Source organism: Globicephala melas, chromosome 11 (assembly GCF_963455315.2).
Source record: "Globicephala melas chromosome 11, mGloMel1.2, whole genome shotgun sequence".
Taxonomy (NCBI): Eukaryota; Metazoa; Chordata; class Mammalia; order Artiodactyla; family Delphinidae; genus Globicephala; species Globicephala melas.
Genome location: NC_083324.2, coordinates 46,898,835 through 46,923,573, shown reverse-complemented (window position 1 = coordinate 46,923,573; position 24,739 = coordinate 46,898,835). Strand labels below are relative to the sequence as shown.

Sequence of the window (24,739 nt, the reverse complement as noted above, 5' to 3'; positions counted from 1 at the left end):
TTAATATGCTCTTTCTTGCTTTTTTCTTTTGCATGTTGTGGTTTTGGGCAGCATTTTACTCTCTTTTGTTCTCTACCTCAGTTGTCAATTTTTGTCTTACTTTGTTCTCAGTTCAACCAGCCTTCTTTGGTTTGGTTGTTGACTCAGTGGCTAAAACAGAACAAGGGTCAGTGGGGTTTCTTTTCCCTTTTGCAGTTACTTGAGCTGCAGCCACCATCTACATACAACTGCCCTTCAAGGACATGTAACCTATTCTGCTGAGTGCCCACCTTTTCAGTCCTGGGAGCTGGTACTCAGTACCTTTTTTTTTTTTAATTGGCTGCACCCCGTGGCATGCGGGATCTTGGTTCCTTAGTTTCCTGACCAGGGATTGAACCTGGTCAGTGAAAGCGTCCAGTCCTAACCACTGGACCTCCAGGGAATTCCAGTTGCTTTGTTTTTTAAGCAGAATTATTTATCACTTTGCTGATTATAAAAATAATGTACAATTCAGGGAACATAGACAAATAGGAATGGAAAGCTCTCTAGTCCCACTTGCCAGAGGAGATTAACTGCTGAAAACACTTTGGTGGCCAAGGCTTAGGAACTTTTTTGTGCCTATGCAAACTGTGCTTTATTTTTATTTTGTTTAAGACATAAGTGAGCTCATAAGTATAATTTCTAAAACTTGCCTCTTAATTTACTTTTTTGGGGGGGAAATTGGGAAAAGACAAAAAATACAAAGAAGAAAATAACAGGCAGGCGTATTTCCAACACACAGGAGTAACCTCTTCTAACATTTCGGCATATTTGCAGTCATCATTGTACAATCTTAAAAGAAAAAGAGACCTTGAACATAAATGTTGTGTTAAAAAAATCAAATCACTACAAATAAAGTCTCCCTTTAACTGTTATTTCCAACCTCTCCACTTCCACAATCAGTAGGAGTTTTTGTAAATCTTTTTAGGCCATTTAAAAACCTTTTAAAAAAAAAATAAATAAAAACCTTTCGAGTGCTTTTATGTACATCAGACCTAAGAAATTTAAACATAAATATGATTTTAGGTTTTTTCTCCAATTATACCTAAGTTCTTTTTAACTTAGCATACGTTTTTGATACTGTTGGGAAAAGCAGTCAGGCGCAGCTGCTTCTCTCTAGCATAACTCTGCAAGAGTAGCCCTGGCTGAGGACATTTTCTTGCAAAGAAATCAAGAGCCCTCATAGCCTGTGCTGTGCTTAGCCTTTTGAGGGACTATCTTTACCTGTTCAGTGCTTAATGTGTACCCCTTTTTTCTTTTTTTTTTTTGGAGAATTATGTTTTTTAAAAAAATTTATTTTATTTTATTTTTGGCTGCGTTGGGTCTTTGTTGCTGCACGCAGGCTTTTCTCTGGTTGCGGTGAGTGGGGGATACTCTTCGTTGTGGTGCGTGGGCTTCTCTTGTTGCTGAGCACGGGCCCTAGGCATGTGGGCTTCAGTAGTTGTGGCACGTGGGCCCAGTAGTTGTGGCTCGCAGGCTCTAGAGTGCAGGCTCAGTAGTTGTGGCGCACGGGCTTAGTTGCTTTGCGGCATGTGGGATCTTCCCAGACCAGGGCTCGAACCTGTGTCCCCTGCATTGGTAGGTGGATTGTTAACTACTGTGCCACCAGGGAAGCCCCCCTTTTTTCTTCTTAGGTGCATGTGTCAATGGCCCCCAGGCCCTCCCTTGCTTTCTGTATTTCAGACCCCATGGGTAAGGGGCCAAGGTTCTTCTACTGTATCATGAAGGGTGGTGCTGGTATCTGTTCCACCTGCATGGCTTTGGCTGCGAAGTGGATCCGTTGGTCATGGGGGACCAATGGTTTGCAGGGGGTTGAATCTTGTACACTTTGTTTTCTTCTCTTGCTCTAAGCGAACACTGTATCACTTGAGCCTCGTGTGTGTGTTGTCTGTTCTCAGGAACTTAGAATTACGCTCTGTCTCTTCTGTGGGTGGCACTGATCTGCTTTTTAACCTTGGCTGCATAGCTTGACCACCCAGTGAACAGTGAAACAATTGTATTGTTTCTTAAAGGTCTTGTACAGTCTTTTAAATTGTTGTATGGTATTTCATCCTATAAAGTGCTACACTTTTATTTAGTTGTATTGATGGGCAAGTAGGTCATTTCCAATATTGTGTTATTACAAAGAGTACTCTAGTGAACACCTGTGTAAATGCCTCAATACCTGTGCAAGTGTTTTTCCAGGGAGCTTCCTAGAACGGAAATTTCAGGGGCATAGGTAATATGACTTTTTAGCTTCACTGCAGACTTTCAAACTACTTTTCCTAGTGGCTGTAAACATTTACACTTCTGTCCAGTGGTTTGTGCTTTTGTTCTTTTTTTTTTGACAAGAGGTTTTAAAATACTGAATAGTCATATATCACCCTTTTTCCTTTGTTTCCTTAAGAAATCCTTGCTTACCCCAGGGCTCTTACTCCTTTTTGTTTGTTTTAATATTAATTAATTTATTTATTTGGCTGCATCAGGTCTTTGTTGTGGCACACAGGATCTTTAGTCGCGGTATGCGAACTCTTAGTTGTGGCATGTGGGATCTAATTTCCTGACCAGGGATCGAACCCAGACCCCCTGCATTGGGAGCATGGAGTTTTAGCCATTGGACTGCCAGGGAAGTCCCTGTTTGTTTTTGAAGTTAAATCTTTAGCTAGAACTCGTTTTTTGTGTGATCCCCTGCAGGTACTGAAGGATGACTGTATCCGTTTATCTGGGAATGGAGTTGCAAGTAGTAACTGTACGTTTAACTTAATGATGCGTGACTGTTTTCCAGTGTGGCTGCACAATTTACATTTCCACCAGCAGTGTATGAGTGTTCCAGTGTTTATCTCTACATCCTTACCAACATGTTATTTTCTGACTGTTTGATTCTAGCCATCCTAGTGGATGTGAAGTGGTATCTTATTGTGGTGTTGATGTGCTTTTTCCCTGATGACTAATGTTGTTGAGGATCCTCTGTGTTTTTCAGCCATCTTTATAGTTTCTTTGGAGAAATGTCTGTTAAGATGCTTTGTCTAATTTTAATTGTGTTGTCTTTTCATTATTGAATTGTAAGTTATTTATATTTTCTAGTGACAAGTCCCTTATAAGATGTGATTTGTAAATTTTTTTTTCCCACTCTGTGGGTTGTCTTTTCACTTTCTTCATGAGACCTTTGAAGCACAAGAATTTTAATTTAGGTGAAGTCCAATTTATCTATTTTTTCTTATTTTTGCATGTGGGATGCATTTGGTAGAATCCATTGACTAATCCATTGTCACAAAGTATTACACTTACATTTTATGATAAGAATATTATAGTTTTAGCTTCTTACATTTGGGTCTTTGATCCATTTTGAGTTAATTTTTGTATATTGTATTATGTAGGGGTCCAACTTCATTCTTATTCATGTAGACATATAGTTGTCCATGTACCACTTGTTGAAAGGACTATTCTTCCTCCCTTTGTGTGGTCTTGGCACACTCGTTAAAAATAAATTGACCATAGACAATTTGTGGACTCTTAATTCTGTTTCATTGATCTTTATGTCTTTCCTTATGCCAGAACCACACTGTCTTGACGACTGCTGCTTTTTTATAAAGTAAGTTATGAAATCTATTCTCCCAGCTTACGCTTTTTAGTTTTAGTGTTTCATTTTTTTAATAGATTATACTCACTCAAAGTTATTATAAAATATTGCTGTAGTCCCTGTGCTGGACAATATATGCTTGTAGCTTATTTATTTCATACATAGTAGTTTGTACCTCTTAATCCTCTACCCCTGTCGTGCCCCTCCTCCCTTCCCTCTCCCCATTGGTAACCACAAATGTTTTCTCTGTTTCTGTTTTGTTATATTCATTTGTTTGTTTCATGTTAAATTTTAATTAATTAATTTATTTGGCCATGCCACACGGCATGTGGGATCTTAGTTCCCTTACCAGGGATCGAACCCACGCCCCCTGCATTGGAAGCTCGGAGTCTTAACCACTGGACTGCCAGGGAAGTCCCTGTTTCATTTTTTAGATTGCATATTTAAGTGATAACATACAGTATTTGTCTTTCTTTTTCTGATTTATTTCACTAAGCATAATACCCTCCAGGTCCAACCATGTTGCAAATGGCAAAATTTCATTCTTATTTATGGCTGAGCAATATTCCACAACTTCTTTATCCATTCATTTGTTGATGGACACTTAGGTTGCTTCCATGTCTTGGCTGTTGTACATAATGCTTTTATAAGCACGGAGGTGCATGTATCTTTTCAAATTAGTGTTTTTGTTTTCTTTGGGTATATACCCAGGAGTGGAATTGCTGGATTATATGATGGTTCTATTTTTAGTTTTCTGAGGAACCTTCATACTGTTTTCCATGGTGGCTGCACGAATTTACATTCCCACTAACAGTGTACTAGGGTTCCACATCCTCACCAACATTTGTTATTTGTGATCTTTTTGATGATAACCATTCTGACATGTGAGGTGATATCTCATTGTGGCTTTGATTTGCATTTTTCTGATGATTAGCAGTGTTGAACATCTTTTCATGGGCCTGTTGGCTGTCTATATGTCTTCTTTGGAAAAATGCCTATTCAGGGTTTCTGCCCATTTTTTAGTTTGGTTGGTTGTTTTTTTGACATTGAGTTGTGTGAGCTGTTTATATATTTTGGATTTTAACCCTTTATCGGTAATATCGTTTGCAAATATTTTCTTCCATTCAGTAGATTCTCTTTTCATTTTGTCAGTGGTTTCCTTTGCTGTGCAAAAGCTTCTATGTTTAATTAGGTACCATTTGTTTATTTTTGCTTTTGTTTCCTTTGCCTTAGGAGACAGATCCAAAAAAATATTGCAATGATTTATGTCAAAGAGTGTTCTTCCTATGTTTTCTTCAAGGAGATTTATGGTTTCTGATCTTAACATTTAGGTCTTTAATCCATTTTGAGTTTAATCTTTACTTCATTTTGAGTTTATTATTGTGTATGGTGTGAGAAAATGTTCTAATTTTCATTCTTCTACATGTAGCTGTCCAGTTTTCCCAGCACCACTTATTGAAGAGACTGCCTTTTTTTACATTGTATATTCTTGCCTCCTTTGCCGTAGATTATTTGATCATAAATGTGTGGGTTTATTTCTGGACTCTCTATTCTGTTCCACTGATTTATGTGTCTTGTATGTGTATGTGTGTGCACACATGTGCAGCACCATACTGTTTTGATTACTGTAGCTTTGTAGTGTACTCTTAAGTCAAGGAGCATATCTCCAACTTTGTTCTTTTTTCTCAAGATCACCTTAGCTATTTGGGATCTTCTGTGGTTTCATATAAATTTTAGAATTATTTGTTTTAGTTCTCTGAAAAATGCTGTGGGTTTTTTGATAGGGATTGCATTAAATCTGTAGCTTGCTTTAGGTAGTATGGACATTTTAATAATATTAATTCTTCCAATCCATGACCACAGGATTTCTTTCCATTCTTTGTTTCATCTTCAGTTTTCTTCAATAATGTTTTTTTTAATTAATTAATTTACTGGCTGTGTTGGGTCTTTGTTGCTGTGTGCAGGCTTTCTCTAGTTGTAGCGAGTGGGGGCTACTCTTTGTTGTGGTGCACGGGCTTCTCATTGCAGTGGCTTCTCTTGTTGTGGAGCATGGGCTCTAGGCACGCAGGGCTTCAGTAGTTGTGGCACACGGGCTCTAGAGTGCAGGCTCAGTAGTTGTGTTGCATGGGCTTAGTTGCTCCACAGCATGTGGGATCTTCCCAGACCAGGGCTTGAACCCGTGTCACCTGCATTGGCAGGCGGATTCTTAATCACTGCACCACCAGGGAAGTTCCTCAATAATGTTTTATAGTTTTCAGAGTATATAGGTCTTTCACCTCCTTGGATAAGTTTATTCCTAGGTATTTTATTCCTTTTGATGCAATTTTAAGTAAGGTTGTTTTCTTGCATTTTCTTTCTGATTCTTCATTACAAGTAAATAAAAAAGCAATAGATTTGTATATATTAATCTTGTATCCTGCAATCTTACTGAATTAATTTAGTCTAACAGTTTTTTGGTGGAAGCTTTGGAGACTTTAGGGTTTTCTATATATAGTATTATGTCATCTGCAAATAGGGACATTTTTACTTCTTCCCTTCCAGTTTGGTTGCCTTTTATTTTTTTTTCTTGTCTGATTACTGTGGCTAGGATTTCCAATACTATGTTAAGTAAAAGTGGCAAGAGTGGGCATCCTTGTCTTGTTTCTGATTTTCGAGGGAAAACTTTGAGCTTTTTATCCTATGGCGTTAGCTCTGGGTATGTCATAAATGGCCTTTGTTATGTTGAGATATTTCCCTGTAAGCCAACTTTGAAGGGAATTTTTATCATGAATGGATTTAAATTTTGTCAGATGCTGTTTCTGCATCTATTGAGATCATGTGGTTTTTATTCTTTATTTTGTTAATGTGGTGTATCTCATTTATTGATTTACGGATGTTGAGCCATCCTTGCATCCCTGGAATAAATTCCATTTGATCATGGTGTGTGATCCTTTTTATATATTGTTGAATTTGGTTTGCTCATATTTTGTTGAGGATTTTTGTGTCTAGGTTCATCAGAGATACTGGCCTGTAATTTTCCCTTTTTGGTAGTGTCTTTGTCTGGTTTTGGTATCAGGGTAATGTTGGCATTGTACAATGAATTTGGGAGTGTTCTCTCCTCTTCAAAAGTTTGAGAGGAATAGGTATTAGCTCTTCTTTATATGTTTGGTAGAATTCCCCTGTGAAGCCATCCAGTCCCGAGATTTTGTTTGTTGGGAGTTTTTTGATTTCTAATTTAATTTCACTACTAGCGATTGGTTTGTTCAGATTGTCTGTTTATGATTCAGCCTTGGAAGAGTGTAGGTTTCTAGAAATTTATCCATTTCTTCTAGGTTGTCCAGTTTGTTGGCATGTAACTTTTTGTAGTATTCTCTTAGGATTTTTTTGCATCTCTGTGATATCGGTTGTAGTTTCTCCTCTTTCATTTATTATTTTGTTTTCTTGGGTCTTTTCCCTTTTTTTGTTAAAGAGCCTGGTTAAAGGCTTATCAGTTTTGTTTATCTTTTCAAAAAAAAACCCAGACAGTTCTTAGTTTTATTGATCTTTTCTGTTGTTTTAAATCTCAATTTTATTTATTTTCTCTCTGGTCTTTATTATTATTTCTTTTCTTCTGCTGATTTTGGGCTTCATTTATTCTTCTTTTTCTAATTCCTTTAGATGGTAAGTTTGGTTGTTTGAGATGTTTCTTGAGATAGGCCTGTATTGCTATAAACAACTGCTTTATCTGTGTCTCATAGATTTCGGAAAGTTGTGTTTTTATTTTTATTTGTCTCAAGGTACTTTCAGATGTTCTCTTTGATTTCTTCTTTGACCCATTGGTTTTTTAGTAGCATGTTTAGTCTCCACATGTTTGTATTTTTCCCATTTTTCTTCTTGTAATTGATTTCTAGTTTCATATCATTGTGATTGGAAAAAATGCTTGATATACTTTCTGTCCTCTTAAATTTGTTAAGAGTGTTTCGTGGTTTAGCATGTGATCTGTCCTGGAGAATGTTCCATGTACACTTGAAAAGAATGTGTATTGTGTTGGTTTTGATGGAATGTACTATAGGTATCTATTAAGTCCAGTTGGTCTAATGTGTCATTTAATACCACTCTTTGTTGATTTTATGTCTAGATGATCTGCCCATTGATGTAAGTGGGGTGTTAAAGTCCCCTACTGTTATTGTATTACTGTCAATTTCTCCCTTTATGTCTGTTAATATTTGCTTTTTGTATTTAGGTGGTCATATATTGGGTACATATATGTTAACGAATGAATGTTATATCTTTTTTTTTTTTGGCTGCGCCGTGTGGCTTGCGTGATTGTAGTTTCCTGACCAGGGATTGAACCCACGCCATCGGCAGTGAAAGTCCTAACCACTGGACTGCCAGGGAATTCCCACATATCTTCTTCTTGTATTGATTTCCTTTACTATTGTGTAATGTCCGTCTTTGTCATTCGTTATAGACATTGTTTTAAAGTCTACTTTGTCTGATATGAGTATAGCTGCCTCAGCTTTCTTGTCGTCTCCACTTGCTTGAAATATCTTTTTCCATCCCCTCATTTTCAGTCTGTGGTGTCTTTAGCTGTGAAATGAGTCTCTTATAGGCAGCATATAGATGGATCTTGTTTTTATATTCAATTAGCCACCTTTTGTCTTTCGATTGGAGCATTTAGTCCATTGACATTTAAAGTGATTATTGATAAGTATATACTTTTTGCCATTTTGTTAACTTGTTTTCTTGTTTTTTATAGTTCTTCTTTGTTCTATTCTTCTGTTCATTTCTTCCTTTGTGGTTTGATGATTTTCTTTAGTAGTATTCTTGTGTTCCTTTCTTTCTAGTATTTGTATATCTATTATAGTTTATTGATTTGTGGTTATCATGGGGTTCATGTATGTTGACCTGTAACTATCTCTACTTGTTTTAAACTGATAATCATTTAAGTTCAAAATACATTCTAAACGATTTATATTTTTCATTCCCCTCCCCCACATTTTGTTTTTGATTTCATATTTTACATCCATGTTTCTCCCTTAACTGTTTACTGTAGTTACAGTTGATTTTACAATTTTTGTCTTTTAATCTTTGTGCTAGCTTATTTAAGTGGTTGATCCTCAGCCTTTACTATATATTTGCCTTTACTAGTGGGGTTTTTCCTTTCCTATATATGTATTTTAAAATTTATTTATTTTTGGCTGCATTGGGTCTTCGTTGCTGCGCACAGCCTTTCTCTAGTTGTGGTGAGTGGGGACTACTCTTTGTTGCAGTGCCCGGGCTTCTCATTGCTGTAACTTCTCTTGTTGTGGGGCACGGGCTCTAGGCATGTGGGCTTCAGTAGTTGTAGCACATGGGCTCAGTGGTTGTGGTTCATGGGCTCTAGAGCACAGGCTCAGTAATCGTGGTGCACGGGCTTAGTTGCTCCGCGGCATGTGGGATCTTCCTGGGCCAGGGCTCGAACCCATGTCCCCTGCATTGGCAGGTGGATTCTTAACCACTGCACCACCAGGGAAGTCCCCTTTCCTATAAATTTTTACTTTTTATTGTAGCCTATTCTTTTCCACTTAGAGAAGACTCTTTAACATTTCTTTTAGGGCCTGTTTAGTATTGATGAACTCTTTTAGTTTTTTGCTTGTGTGAGAAGTTCTTTATCTTTCCATCAATTCTGAATGATAACCTTGTTGGTTAAAGTGTACTAGGTTGTAGGTTTTTCCCCTTTAATACTGTAAATATATCATGCCACTCCCCTCTGGCATGCAAAGTTTCTGCAGAAAAATTTGCTGATAGCCTTATAGGGGTTCCTGTATATATGACTCTTTGTTTTTCTCTTGCTGCCTTTAGAATTCTCTTTATCCTTCATTTTTGCCATTTTAATTATAACATTTCTTGGTGTGGGTCTCTTTGGGTTCATCTTGTTTGGGACTCTCTGAACTTCCTGTACCTGGATATCTGCTTCCTTCTTCAGGTTCGGGAAGTTTTCAGTCATAATTTCATCAGATACCTTTTCAATCCTTTTTTCTGTCTCTTCTCCTGGAACCCCTATAATGTGAATGTTGATATGCTTGATATTGTTTCAGAGGTCTCTAAAACTGTTCTCATTTTTTAAAAAAAATCTGGTTTTTTCTTTGCTGTTCTGATTGGGTGATTTCTATTATTCTACCTTCCAGATCACTTGTGCATTCCTTTCTATCAGCTAGTCTGCTGTTAATTCCTCCTAGTGTGTTTTTCATTTCAGTTATTGTATTTTTCATTACTGACTGGTTCTTTTGTACATTTTCTAGTTCCTTTTTAAAATTCTCACTGTGTTTATCTATTCTTTTCCCTAATTTAGTTACCATTCTTATTACTGATGCTTAGAACTCTCTATCTGCTAAATTATTTATTTCTCTTTCATTAGTTTTTTTTTTCAGGGGATTTATCTGGTTCTTTCATGTGAGACAGACTCTTCTGTCTTCTCATTTTACTTAACTTTTTGTGTTTCTGTGAAATTAGGTGAAACAAGTTACCTGTCCCAATCTTGAAGGGGTGTCCTTGCGTGAGAGCATTCCTATACAATCTGTGTGTGCCCAGTGGCTTTGGTGCGAGAACTGGATCTGACGTGAGCATGAGTCACACCTTCCCCCAGGGTGTGCTCACAGCTCTCACCTTAGTGGGAGGTGGGGCTGGAGATGGAGGGGTTAGAGCTAGAGCCAGGTGTGAGCCAGAGCTTCTCCTATGCTCAATAGCCAACACCACCCTATTGGGAGCAAGGGTGTGTCTCAAGTTGCTGGAGCAAAAGCCCTGAGGATCGGGTCCAAGCCTGTTCTGTTTCTTTTAAGTATGTGCTCTCCTCCCTTCCAGGACTGACACCCTTGCCACCCTTGCCCAGTCTGCTGCCTCTGCATCTCCAGCAATAGCCACCCTCAGATGCAGTGTCAGGTCTGTTGCCCAAGTGTGCACTCTCCTTAGCAATGGCAGCCTTCACCCTAGTGGGGAGCTACACCAGAGTTAGAGGGACTGGAGTGGGTGCTTGCTGTGGGCCAGGTTGCTTGCTGGGGTGGTCGCAGGAAACCAGCCAGTGCCCCGGGTGGTTTCAGTCTGCTTCCTTTACTTCCTTTACTTTGTTTCCGGCAGTGTGCATGCTGTTCACGAGTGGAGCCCTCCTGTAAGTCCCACTGGTTTTCAAAGCAGCCAAGGGGACTCGTCTTCCTGGTGTTGGACTCCAGATCTGGGGTGCCCAATATGTGGTTTGAACCCCTCATTCCCCAGTGAGGATCTGTGAGCCCATGATTATCCCCCTCTTCTGTGTCCCCTCCTCTCGGCTTAGGTCCCAACATAATTTCTTCTCCTCTCTTCCTGCCCTACTCCTTGTGGATCTTTCTTTATAGCCTTGGTTGTAGAAGAGTTTTTCTGCCCATCTCCAGCTTGTTTTTAGTAAGAATTGCTCCACATGGAGATGTGTTTTTTAAAAAAATATTTATTTATTTATTTGGCTGTACCAGGTCTTAATTGCCTAGTGTGGGATCTTCGATTGTGGCATGTGGGATCTTTTAGTTGCAGCAAGTGAACTCTTGGTTGCAGCAGGTGGTATCTAGTTCCCTGACCAGGGATTGAACCTGGGCCCCCTGCATTGGGAGCTCAGAGTCTTAGCCACTGGACCACCAGGGAAGTCCCATAGATGTATTTTTGATGTGTTCTTGGGGATGTGAGCTCATTGTCCTCCTACTCTGCCATCTTTTTTCTACTCTGCCATCTTGATCTCTTCCCTCTCTTCCAGCTTATTCTTTTTCAAGATTGTGTTGTGTATTATGTGGGTCTCTTGAGTTTCCATATGTTAGGATCAGCTTTTCAATTTCTACAAAGAAGCCAGCTGGGATTCTGATAGGGATTTTTTTGAATCTATGGATAAATTTGGACAGTATTGTCATCTTAACAATGTTTTGTCTTCTGATCCGTGAACAACGAATGTCTTTCCATTTATTTAAAGTTTTAATTTCTTCTAACAGTGTTTTGTAGTTTTCATAGTATAAGTTTTGTTCTTATTTTGTTAAATTCATTCCTAAGTATTTTATTCTTTTTCATGTGATTGTAGATGGAATTGTTTTCTTAATTTTATTTTTGGTTTGTTCATTTTTACTATGTAGAAATACCACTGATTTTTTTTCAAAGTAAAAAAAATTTTCTTCTAGTTTTTTTGAGATATAATTGGTATACAACACTGTATAAGTTTAATGTGGACAGCATAATGATTTGACTTACATACATCATGAAATGATTATCACAATAAGTTTGGTGAACATCCATCTCATTTAGATACAAAATTAAAGAAATAGAAAAAAATTTTTTCTTGTAAAAAAAATTTTTTTCTTGTGATGAAAATTCTTAGGATTTTCATCTTAACAATTTTTATATATAATGTACAACAGTGTTAATTATATTTATCAAGTTGTACATTACATCCCTAGTACTTATTTATCTTATAACTGGAATTTTGTACCTTTGACTGCCTTCATCTAGTACCCGCGAGCCCTGCCTCTGGTAACCACAAATATGATCCCTTTTCCTGGTCTGCTTGATCCTGACAGGCTCCACTGTGCAAATGTTCATGAGTCCTTTTCTCAGAAATCTAAAGATGATCCTAACTAACAGCATCTACTTTGCACCATCCTTCTCACATCCCTCCTGAACAGTAATGTTGGTTATTTCAGTCTCTTGCCAGCGACTTCTGATGTCCCAGCAAATGGCATTGTCCCCAGCAGTGCTGAAAAGATACTCCCGAGGGCCCAGCAGTGATACATACAACTAACGCAGACTTGCTTGCACTCTGGTGGGTAGACCTTGAACAGGAGTGATGCCTCCAGGCAGGTGGTATGCTGTCCATCCAGCTCAGGCCAAGGCTTCAAGGGAGCGAGGACGCCTTCAGATGATAAAGAAGGAAGAAGAGGATGAAAGCTACACTTCAGTGCCAGCTGCCAGACCACAGACACTCAATCGTCCTGGCCAGGAGCTGTTCCGCCAGCTCTTCAGACAGCTTCGCTACCATGAGTCTTCTGGGCCTCTAGAGACTCTGAACCGGCTCCGGGAGCTCTGCCGCTGGTGGCTGAGGCCAGATGTTCTTTCAAAGGCCCAGATTCTGGAGCTGCTGGTCCTGGAGCAGTTCCTGAGCATCCTGCCAGGGGAGCTTCGGACCTGGGTGCAGCTGCATCACCCTGAGAGTGGTGGGGACGTTGTGGCCTTGCTGGAAGAGCTACAGAGGGACTTCTATGGGACACCATGGAGGGTGAGTGTGAGCAAGCGTGTGGTGCCCAGTGAACTCTGCCTGCTCGTGAGCCTGCTTGTGGGTGGGGGGGTGGGCCTCTGAACCTTCAACACGGAAGAATTCAGGGGAGGTCTTCCCTTCTCATTCCCATGGCACCTGAGCAGCTAAGAACTCGACCCTAAGCAAAGGACCATTTAGCAGGCAGCCCTTCCCTCTTTCCCAGAAGAATATAAGCTCCAGGAAGAAGAGGGTCTGCAAGTATCCATAAACAGTAATGAGGTTTTGGACACATTGACTTAACAGTGCATAAAGTACATCTCCACATACCTAACTTGACTTGTACTAACCTGTAAAGTGGGGGTGGTATCTCTTGCTCGTACACGGGGGAATTAGTGTCAGGATCCTTGGCTTCTAAGTACATCTTGAGACCTAGAAGAGCAGTCTACACAAACCATGTTACTTCTTTCTCAGTAAACTTTTGAGGATTTGTTCTTTGCGGGGGAGATGGGGAAGAAGAGTGGTGAGGGGCAGCCCAGGGCTAGGAAATTGGAAGATCACAATTTTAGACTGCATTCCACAACCTTGGTGTTCTTGCCAACATTGTGGTACCTTCAGAGCCTCAGTTTTTGAAAACAAAATGGAAAACTGATCTAACGGTGAGAATTTGTTCGTTACATATTTGAGTGCCTACCATGTGCCCAGCCCTGGGCTTGGTGCTAGGAAACAGAGCTGACAGTCCCAGTGCAGGCAGTAGAGCAGTGGGTCAGTTAAAGTGCACTCTGTGTGCCCCTCTGCCCCACTCAGGCCAGCCTCTCAATACTTCTCCATACCTTTGAGGTTTTTTTTTTTTTTAAAGAGCATTTATCATTTTTGTAGGCTTTTAAAAAATTTTATAAAGTATGTGTAATTCTACATGTATGATTCATGCATAAATGAAAGTTACTTTTAAGATTTCTGAAACATATTTGACATACTTCTCCTCTAAATTTAATATAAAAATTAAATCAATTAAAACATTGAACATTGTCTACCAGCAATAAATGATAACAAATATTAAACAAGAAAACCTTTTGCCCAACATTGGGTACTATTTTTTAAAATCTAAAAGAACATTTATAATTTTTACCAAAACCATGAGTTGTTCAAAATGACCTAAAGATAACTTTTAAAGCAAATAAGGTACATAGTAGGTACAAAATTGTGGCTTGGGTATATTCAAGTCAGTCGAGAGCTAGGTGTGTGGTTTAAAAATCCATGAAAACATTGCCAAACGAGCGGAAAGGGCCTACCTGGTTGAAAGCTAGTTAGAAATTAGAAAACAAAAAACAGAGCCTGGAAAAAAGCCTACCAGATTCTAAAAAATGAACAGAAATGCTCAAGATGCATATAAATTATAGTTTATCAAAATTACCAAAATTTGAGAAACAGGGGCCTGAGAAAGTTTGTCCTTAAACTCATTTGTCTATGCTTCCATATTGTTATTTTTTCTTTATTCTCCCTTTGGTAGGATTTGGGAGGAACAGGAGATAAATTGCTGTGATCACTTTATCTTCTTCAGTCTATAGCTCGGTATTAGGTACTTAATGGCCTCAGGCTAAGATTCGTCCATATCAGTGTAGAGAATGTCTTGGCCACAGGGCCAGAAAAACCTGAAGTTCACTGGCTGTAGCTTCCTATACTCACTTTTGCATCAGGGATAGCCTTGCCTCCAGAGACCAAGACTGTTTGAAGTCCCAGCACAGAGACCACCTTTCTCCAGGTCTCTGCTTGGATGGGTACCTCCCTGTTTTTGCACCTGAGACTTTTTCTTCTGTGATTCCATAGCTGACCCTCACAGTTAGCATTGTCTCTCTAGTGGTGTTGCTATTTTAGTCAGGTTTATAGTCTGGGAGCCTTCCTGCCTCTTCGAGGTCACTTTGCATATCACTACCTAGAGCAGTGCCCGAAACTTGATAGATGTTATCTGACTGCATCTCTGCTGTGAACCATTATCAGTTTAACTCTCAGGGATAAATTTCTTATTTCTAAGTTCCTGGCCAGGGGTGGGGACTGAGGGCTAGTGGGGAGGTATCCTGCAGCACCTGAGGCCTGACAGCAGTGCTGTCACTGACTTGCCATTTGCTTTCCTATGTCAGGCAGGAATCTGGCTTCACCTGTCTCCCCATGGCCCGCTTTAGAGCCCAGGGAGGTGGAGGGGTGAGGGGATCCTCCCTGGGCTTTCTATTCCTCCTTTTCCCTCTACCTGTAGGTAATAAAGGACCTAGCTCACCGCTCCCTGGGCCTCTACCTTTTAGAGATTGGCCATGTGGCCAGTTCTGTGAGTTTGCTTTCTGATTCCCACGAGGATCCTCTCACAACATTTTCTTCTTGCCAGGACCCAGCCCTTGCCCAGAGCCCAGATGTGCATTGGATGGGCACAGGAGCCCTGCAAGCCGCACAGATATGGCCCCCTGCTTCACCTCTCAGGAGCGGCTCGGCTCTGGGGGACCACCTGCAGCCTCCCTATGAAATAGGAGTGCGTGACTTCCTGGCTGGGCAACCCGGTACTTGCCGCCTGGCTCTAAGACCCCAGCCTATGCCACACTTCCCAAATTTCCTATAACGTTGTCTTTTCACCCTCTGTCCTCTCAGGAGAATCCCTTCTGTCCTGGCCTTGAGTTCTGTGTCCTTTCTATCCTGTGACCCATGTCTACCTACCTTCTCCTCCCATTGTACCCCCCACTTCCTGACCCCAGCAGACACCGGGGAAATGTGAAATGGGTGTTTAAAACAGTCCATACCTGCCTGTGGGCCCGGGAGTCCTCCACGTGGGGGGAAGAGTGGGCTTCTCAGTGGGATACCAGAGCTGGGCTGCCCTCTCTCATGACTCTTTCTTCTTCAGATCCTCCTGCTGCACAGGTTTCTGCCCTTTCCCAGAGAGAGGGATGTTCAGGAGACCTGGTGACAGTCCAGCCTCAGGTGAGCCACAGAACCTTCGGTCCTTCCTGATGTCCCACCGTTGCTGCCTCATGGGGTAGCTGTAGCTCCCGCCTGTCCTGTGTCTTTCGGTCCAGTGACCTCACATCCCGAGACGCATGTCCCAGAGACCAGATTATCCCCCAGGAGCCCAGAGCTCTTCTGCTGGGTGATGATCTTCTCTTTCCCCTTTATCAGATCCATCCTGTACTCAACTCAGAGCCAGCCTCATTCCCCTGCCCCCTCCTAAAAGCTGGGAGTTGTGGACTGGCTCTAAGGCATAGGACCGTGTTTTTTCAGGAGGCTGTGACTTTCAAGGATGTGGAGGTGACCTTTTCCCAGGATGAGTGGGGATGGCTGGACGCTTCTCAGAGGAACCTATACAGGGATGTGATGCTAGAGAATTATGGGAACGTGACTTCTTTGGGTAAGGCATTGATATCCCCATGCTTCTACCTACCTCTACTTCTGCCTTCTTAGTTTTCATTATGGTGCATAGAAAGGGGCCTGACCTGGGTTTAGGTCCTGGTCTCTCTAACTACTAACCAAATCACTTAATCTTAATGCCTGTCATGCTAAGTTAATATAAAGATTAAAAGTCATATGTGTCAAGTTCCTAGTCCATTTAGGCATCCAAAATAAGTTGGCTGATTTAACTAGTTGACTTGTCATGTGGCTCTGGAGAATGCTAGCGATCCTTTTGTCTGTGGTTTCTCTCAGCCTCTCTTGTCTCTGCTCAGAGCTGTCAGAAATTCCTGTCTAGGCCTCCTGTCCTAACTTCCTCCACCTGCCTCCCTGGCTTTCCCTCCTCCCTACCAGGAGCTCAGGCCTGAGAGGGTCCTGGAGAGTAGTTCTGTATGATTCATCTACCTTCCATTCACATCCCATTTTCTTCTCTTCTGCAGTGGGGCCATTCACCAAACCTGCTCTGATCTCCTGGTTGGAGGCAAGGGAGCCGTGGGGCTTGAATGTCCAGGGAGCTCATCCTAAGGGGAGTCCAAGTGCTGCCCCTGCAGGTGAGTTCCAGAGAACTGACCAGGTCTTGCTCCTCCTGCATCTATTCTCCTCTTTCTTAAGGTCTTTTATACTAAGAAAATCATGGGGAACTTACTCCATTGTTTACTGGAAGGAAGATCCTTAGCAGTGTTGCTAAGAAGTACTGGGTGCCTGGGCTTCTCCCCTCCAGACCGGCCTATTAGACATTGGTTTCTGGTCATGCCCCTTCCCCAGCAGCGCTCTCAGTAACAGCTCTTGCCCACTGAGGGCTTCACTGTCCTTGTCAGTTCACTGATGCTCCTCCTCAGCCCTGTGCTGCTCTCCCCTTCCCGCTCCTAGGAACCCTCATCCCACTCCTGCTGCTTCTCTTTGCTTGGTCCTTCCCCCGTGGTAGGCTTGACCTCTAGCCCTTGCAGCCAGTCCTCCTAGGAGCCCCACCTCTCAGCTCTTGGAGACCTTCCTATCATGCTCTGTGTCATGATTCCTCTCCCCTCTCTTGCTGTTTAACACCTGCTTCTCAACCCTTTTTGTTTTTCACTGGATGTGTACAGCTAGCTGCCGTACCCGTCTTGCTTCTCCTCTCCCTTTCCTGTCGTCTGGAATACTCTTCCATATTTTGCCTTATCCCTGACTATTTTGTAAAGGTATTGGCAGTCAGGCAAAAGCCTCACCACCTAAGTTCATGACATTTTTTGGTTCCTTGGTGCTTTCTGCAGTTCCAAGTATGGGAAAAGAGAACATTCTCTTTCCCTTTTTTTTTTTGCGGTACGCGGGCCTCTCACCGCTGTGGCCTCTCCCGCTACGGAGCACAGGCTCCGGACGCGCAGGCCCAGCGGCCATGGTTCATGGGCCCAGCCGCTCCGCGGCACGTGGGATCCTCCCGGACCGGGGCACGAACCCACGTCCCCTGCATCGGCAGGCGGACTCTCAACCACTGCGCCACCAGGGAAGCCCCCCCTTTTTTTTCTTTTTGGCCACACCTAGTGGCTTCTGGGATCTCAGTTCCCTGAACAGGGATTGAACCCAGGCCACGGCAGTGAAAGCCCAGAATCCTAACCACTAGGCCACCAGGGAACTCCCAAGAGTACATTCTCTTCTGTTTTATTTGTGTCAGGAAATGAGCTCCATGTGAAAACAGACAAGTTCATCTTAAAACATGAACCTTTGGAAGAAGCTATGCCATCAGGATGTCATGGTGCAGCAAATATATCTGAGGGAACAGGGCTCAGAGAATCTTTTGCACAGAAGAGCAGGTTAAAGGAGCAATGTGGAAACCCCATACAAGTGACAGTTAAGAAAGAAGAGACCAATTCCAGCTACGGGACAGGAAAAGACTGTGAAGAATCGGGAAGAAGTAATAGTCTTCATCTAAAACATATTACATGTTTGAGAGGACCCAGAAAAAAGCAGTCCCTTAAACATGGCTATGGCAAACACTTCAGAGGGAGTTCATACCACTGTGATTACAAGGAATATGGGAAAGGGCTCAGACGCGTGATTGGGGGGTTTAGCCTACATCAGAGAATTCACGCTGGACTGAAAGGGAAGGCAAAGGATGCGCACGGGAAGGACTTCAGCCTTAGTTCTCATCACCAACACGGGCAGAATCTTCACATGGTGGGGACATTGTATACGTGCAGTGACTGTGGGAAGACCTTCAGTCATAGCTCCCATCTTGCATGTCATCAGCGACTTCACACTCAAGAGAAGCCGTTTAAATGTAGGGCCTGTGGGAAAGCCTTCAGGTGGAGCTCGAACCGTGTGCGACATGAGAAAATTCACACTGGATTGAAACCTTATAAATGCAGTTTATGTGACAAAGCTTTCCGACGCATGTCTGCCTACCGCCTGCACCAGGAAATTCATGCTAAGCAGAAATTTCTTGAATCTTATCAGCACGAGGAAGCTCTCTCTTGTGGCTCAGGGTTTGATCATCATTTGAGAGACCAAAATGGGGAGAAACTCTTTGACTGTAGCCAGTGTAGGAAATTCTTCCACTGTAAGTCATATATTCTTGAACATCAAAGGATTCACACCCAGGAGAAACCGTATAAATGCATCAAATGTAGGAAAACATTTAGGTGGAGGTCAAACTTCACTCGTCACATGAGACTGCACCAGGAAGAGGAGGTCTGTGATCCAGACAAATGTAGAGAAGACTTTAGGCAGACCTCCAACTACAGTCAGCCCCAGAGTGCCCCCACTGTGGAGAAAGCTCTTTTGTGTCAGCAGTGTGGGAAGACCTTTAATCAAAAGAAAGCTCTCATTGATCATCAGAGAATTCACACAGGCGAGAAACCATACCAATGCAGTGAATGTGCAGAAGAGTTTCCTCATAAGTCGGCCTTTATTGTTCATAAGAGGCAGCATGCCGTCGAAATAAAGCCTGAGGACATGCCATCGTTTAGTGAGGACGTGCCATCGTTTAGTCAGGACGTAGCATTCCAAGTTCCTCAGAGCAGTCACACCACAGAGGAACCCTACAAATGCAGCCAGTGTGGCAAAGCCTTCCGTAATCACTCATTCCTCCTTATCCATCAGAGAGTTCATACCAGAGAGAAGCCTTATAAGTGCAGGGAGTGCGGGAAGTCTTTCAGATGGAGTTCTAACCTCTCCCGACATCAGAGGGTTCACTCTTTGGGGAAACCGTATGAGTACCATGAAAGTGAAGATGCTCCAAATCTGCAGTCACAAATACTCACTGGTGCAAAACCTTTTTGGTGCCAAGAATGTGGGAAAAGCTTTACACGTAAAAGAAGTCTTTTAGATCATAAGGGAATACACAGTGGAGAGAAACGCTATAAATGTAATCTGTGTGGGAAATCTTACGACAGAAATTATCGCCTTGTTAATCATCAGAGAAACCACACGAAAGAGAGACCATTTAAATGTCAGTGGTGTGGGAAAGATTTCATTGGAAGACATACTCTCTGTATTCATCAGAGAAAACACACCAGAGTGGCCCAGTCTGAATGCAGTGTGGCTGGGTTGTCTTCTCGCCAGGATACAGGGGTGAGTTTACAGGAATTAAAACCAAGTGAGGAGAAGAAACCTCTTGAAGATTGTGAGAAAACTTGTGATCAGAACTCCGGACTCACTGGGCTCCAGGATATACCCACTGGGGGAAAGTGCCACAAATGTACCACGTGTGGGAAAACTTTTAGCAAGAGCTCACAACTCATTAGCCACAAGAGATTTCATACTCGAGAGAGGCCCTTCAAATGCAAAGAGTGTGGGAAGACCTTCAGGTGGTCTTCAAATTTGGCTCGGCATATGAAAAACCATACTAGAGATTAGCTTGGGGTCTGACAGTGTGGGGAGGGGGTCCTGGCTACCCTGCTAGAGAACCCCTGATTGTAGGCAGTGTGGGGCAGACCTTCATAGAGGGCCCAGCCCTTTCTATTTTGGAAGCTAGTGGCAGCGAATCCTGAGGATTCAAAAATGCAGGGCAGGCACCCCCATCCTACTGCTGGAAAATGAGGTGCTGGGGAAGAGCAGCAACGTGTTCCAGAAGGAGGCTTGGACCCCTAGGAGTGGTCTTTGCACAATGGCCTGGAGCTCCCCCAGCCAGATCTCCTTCTATAACTCTAAAGGGAGAGACCATTGCCCTTCTTGGTTCAACAAAATGTCCGTGGCATGGTGGGCTGTGGCTGCTGGGAAGGGGCCAGTTGGATCCTAAGTTTCCCTTTTGAGTTTGGCTTGTGATGGTGCCTAGTCTGTTTGACCTTAAAAGCACCAGCAGCAGTAAGAACTAGTCTCTTCTGATGCCTCCAGGGGAGTTCTGGCTGCGGCTTCAGTCTTCACAGCTGACTTTGGATATTTGCCATGGGCGTAGAGTTGTCTCAGCTGCGAATGGAGAACAGGGTACTGGGCTTGATCACCTGGAGAATGAAGCTCGACCAGTGCCCCATCGCCGTCTCCGTCCCACAGGCCTGTATGGGCAGCAGCTGTTCATCTGCTAAACAGAAATGTGCTGAGCATCTCTCATGTGCCAGGCACTGTTGTGTGTGCCAGAGACCCAGCAGTGAGTGGAACAAAAAAGTCTGCCATCTTGGATCTTTACAGACGATAAACAAATAAGATATATATAGTATTTCGGATGATGATATGTGTTGTGGACAAAATGAATCAGAGTAGAGTGAGAGGGAGTGCTGGATTGGGAGGTAGGTTGAGATTTTAAATGGGCTGGTCAGAGAGGGCCTCAACTGAGAAGGTGAGATTTGAATAAAGACCCAAAGGAGATCATGGAGGAAGCCCTGTAGGTCCCTAGATGCTACATAGGACCCTTCACAGGAGGTAGGGTCTTGTCTGGTCTCCTAGGGAATGGCAAGTAGGCCCCTGAGCCAGAGTGGAGTGAGCCAGCTGGAAGTGAGGAAGCCAGAAAGGTGGAGGGCCAAGGTGCATGAGCATCGTGGGTCCTCACTGGGGCTTGGCTACCTCAAAGGGAGGTAGGGGGCTTTTGGACAGTTTTGAGTTGAGGATTATTGTGGTCTGAATCTGAACCCTTATAGAATGTAATTCAGATTCAGAGTCCCATGTGTTGAGGGCCCAGGGTCATGGCAAGGGCCTTGGAGTCATCAGATCTGCATTCCAGGCTTGGTTTGTCTTTTCTTGGCAGGATGATCTTGAGTAAGTCACTGAGCATCAGCATCTATTTCCTTGTGTGTGAAATTAGAGTAGCTGGCTCTGCTACCTGGCTATTGGGATTGGTGAAAAGAAGGCTTGGTTTACTAAGATTCTGGGTTAGGGGTCTGATCTCTAGACCAGAGCCCTCACAGAGCTGCAGATCCCATGTCAGTTGATGCTACAAGCACAGAAATACCCCTTTACTGTCCAAATTTTTCATCCTCCCACTCCTTGTGTGCCACCTGGTACCTCATAGAGTTCCTGCCCCAATAGGGGTGTTTCTACTGCCATTTTTATAAATTGATATATATTTATTTTTAAACATTCAAATCAGATTTTAAAAAATGTAAATGTAGTAAAAATCAACAAAAATCTCTCTGTATTGAGGTAAGCCTTGAATATTTGGGGATAGTGTTGATGCAGTCTGTTCAGTAACCTGAGTTTTAAAATAATTTTAATTATATAAGTAGTATGTGATTATTATAGAAATATTAGTAAATACAGATCAGCTGAAAGGAAAAGTCTGACTACTTGGAGCTAACTACTAAACATTTTGGTGTAATCAGTGTTGGGTTTAACTTCATTGCCCTTGCCTGAATGCCCCTGGGCGGACCTGCCTTGTGCTGTCTCCCTTCACCTTCACGCGGAGTGCCACACTCTTGTCCAAGCTGGCCCAGGTCCTTACTCTTTTAAGTCCCAGCCTTCCCTGACCTGTGTGCCTCTAAGCCCTCTCCCCAGGTCCCACCTCTCCTAATGCCTGTATGTTGCTCTGTTAGGTGTTGTCTGGGTTTCCAAAAGTTATTCCCACTACTGCAGCCGGACCAAGTACTTTGGAAGCCAGGTTTGGGTGCTTATTTATCCTTTGGCTGGGCAGAGTAGATTTTGCACAAAGTTGACTCTTTTAAGGAATATAGAACTGGATTTATTATTTCAGCTAAGTCAGGATTGGAAGTTTTTGAAGGGGTCTGTGAGTGAAATGTTGACTAGAGACCGCCCACAAGCACGCCTGCTACTTGGGAGCCCAACCATGGGTGGTTCCGAGTCATAGGACGCTCCGACAGTTTCTGACTGCCCCAGCTATCAGTGCTCACCTCACACCCCATCCTGGCCTGGAGAACATACCCCTTATTCCAGCCCTGCCCCGCCTTCTCTCCTCTTCCTAGGAAGAACTGAAGTTAGGGCCGGCGGGAGCCAGATGGGCTGGGACTCCATGGAGAGGAGTGGGTATCAGGAGGTCTTTCAGGCAGGTGTTCAGTATGGTTGGTCTCACCCTTGCTGACAGAGACTGTCAGCCCAGACAGAGGCATGTGCAGAGAAGAAAGCGCAGGAAATGTAGATTGATATGGACCATCTTACACTCATAAAGTTGGCAAATTTTTAAAAGCCATTGTGTGGGTAAGTGTATGGCACATGGGAACTCACTGCCATGGGTGTGCCAAGCAATTTGCAACATCTTGTAAAATTGTGTGTACTCTACCACTTAGAATTCTAGTCTTGGATAAACCCTAGAATAACTCCATGTGAAGAAGGAAATGTGCATATGACTGTTCATTGCAGCACTGTGTAGATAGTAAGACTGGGAGAAGCCTAAATTTCCATCAACAGAAGAACGGGTAAATACATGGGTTGTTTGGTACTTTGGGAAGTGAACATGAAAGAGCTCGAGTTACATCTGTCAACACAGATGAATCAAAAATGATGCTGAGAAAGTTGCAGAAGCTACGAATACCATTTATGTAAAGTTAAACATACTGTGTATCTGTGGGCGCATTATTTAAACTTACTTGTGTTTCACTTTTTCTGTAAAATGAGATAGTAGTGCCAACCTCACAGGGTGATGGGGGGAGGGGGACAGTTAATGAATTAATGCATGTAAAGTGTTTAGAATAGTGGCTGGCATGTAAACCTTGTTGGCATATAGTAAACAGTGTTACTCTTTTATACAATAATATATTTCCTATGGATTCAAATTATATGAAGAGTGTAAAATCATGTGTTAGAATGAGGTGTGAAAGCCATGCTCTGCTTTCCCAGAGCAGGAGTTGCTGATGGAATCACGGAGGGTACGTGGAGGCTTCAGTTGTGTTTTATTTCTTTTAAGAAGTTGATGTAGATGGGTCAGCATGTTGATTTAATGGGATAAGTGGTGGGTTCTTTTTTAACTGTTTGTTTAAAACATCTCAAAATAAAAATATTTTTGAGCATGGGCTCTGCCATTTTATGATTTTATAGAAATCCTGGCTCTGCCATTTATGTGATGTTTCTTAGAGCGAGCCACTCCATCTCTCAAGGCTTCAGGTTCTCACCTGCAAAAATCGGGAGCAACACAGATGGCTCTTAGTAAAGGAGTGGTTAAACAGGTCTGACACATCCATGATAGAGAACTGGGCAGCAGTTAAAAAGAATGGGAATGTTCTCCATGTATTGACAGATGATCCCCGAGGCCTACAGTTTATAGGAAATTATAAGCTCCATTTCCTTTCATTCCTCCTTGCCTAAAAATAACAAGTGGTGCCAGAAGCTGTAGCCTTATAATTTTAATGAAGAAGTGGGAGCCTGTGAATGGAAGATGCCGAGTCATCCATTCCACTTTTTTAGGTTGGTGAGTAAATAGGTTTACATACCAACTGCCCCACCTTTTATGTTAATGCTAACCCAGCTAAGAAGAGCAAAGAGGTTTTGTGTCAGCAGGTTCTAGTCAGGAGCCAGAAACCATATTAGTTAATTTAACAAAAAACTTGTAAAGAATTGTTCACTAGATCTGTCTAAGTAACTGTAAAGGCAAAAAGAGAAGGCTAGGGTATCATGGAGGAAGTAACTGTGAGAAGGAGCTACCACCCAGGACTGGAGGAGCTGTGATAGAATCTGGCCTCATTTTGGATGTTTGACCACTGACAGCTTTCAAGCCCTGTCCCCATTTTGCCTCGCATCTGGGCAAGCTGATAAGAAATCCCAAGCATACCCTCTCAGCTCTGAAGGGGAAGTTTATGCAAATCCTGGCCTTTTTTTGTTGCACTGGAATCCTCACCCCTAACCACAATAAAAACCAGAGCCACTCACCCCTCCTTTATCAAGACAAACCACCTGGCTTTGGTACCTGTCCTGCTGTCTCCACAGAGCCTCATTATACGAATAATAAACTTTTTCATAACCTCTTGATGTGTGTGTGGTCATTATAGTTTCAACATCTGAACCAGTTTGGGGTGGTGGTATCACATTGATCCCGCCTCCACAGGGCAAGATACAAAGCGGAAACAAGGAGAAACGGTTAGAATCGTTAAAAGGTTAGACATTGGAAGAGAGCCCCTGTGGAACTGAGCTCAGACCTATGAGCAGGAGAGCACTGCTGGGCTGGTGCTAGTGTCTGAGCTCGGGGGAAGGGCCCC

At 42.6% G+C, this 24,739-nt stretch overlaps 1 protein-coding gene across 3 annotated transcripts in view; it reads left to right on the top strand.

The window, feature by feature from the left end:
- The window catches only part of ZNF445 (zinc finger protein 445), a 64,218-nt gene extending 43,573 nt beyond the window's left edge, over nucleotides 1-20,645 (top strand). For 2 of the 3 annotated variants that reach the window (XM_030830220.2, XM_030830219.2), the window contains 6 exons: nucleotides 12,226-12,797; nucleotides 15,151-15,319; nucleotides 15,658-15,734; nucleotides 16,032-16,158; nucleotides 16,637-16,747; nucleotides 17,842-20,645. In XM_030830220.2, the coding sequence (XP_030686080.1) occupies nucleotides 12,369-12,797; nucleotides 15,151-15,319; nucleotides 15,658-15,734; nucleotides 16,032-16,158; nucleotides 16,637-16,747; nucleotides 17,842-20,024 (3,096 nt within the window). In that variant the 5' untranslated portion in view covers nucleotides 12,226-12,368 and the 3' untranslated portion in view covers nucleotides 20,025-20,645. Of the gene's footprint in view, nucleotides 1-3,552; nucleotides 3,590-12,225; nucleotides 12,798-15,150; nucleotides 15,320-15,657; nucleotides 15,735-16,031; nucleotides 16,159-16,636; nucleotides 16,748-17,841 lie in introns of all 3 variants that reach the window. The other variant, XM_060307291.1, reaches the window with a different exon arrangement.
- The last annotated feature ends 4,094 nt before the right edge of the window (nucleotides 20,646-24,739 follow it).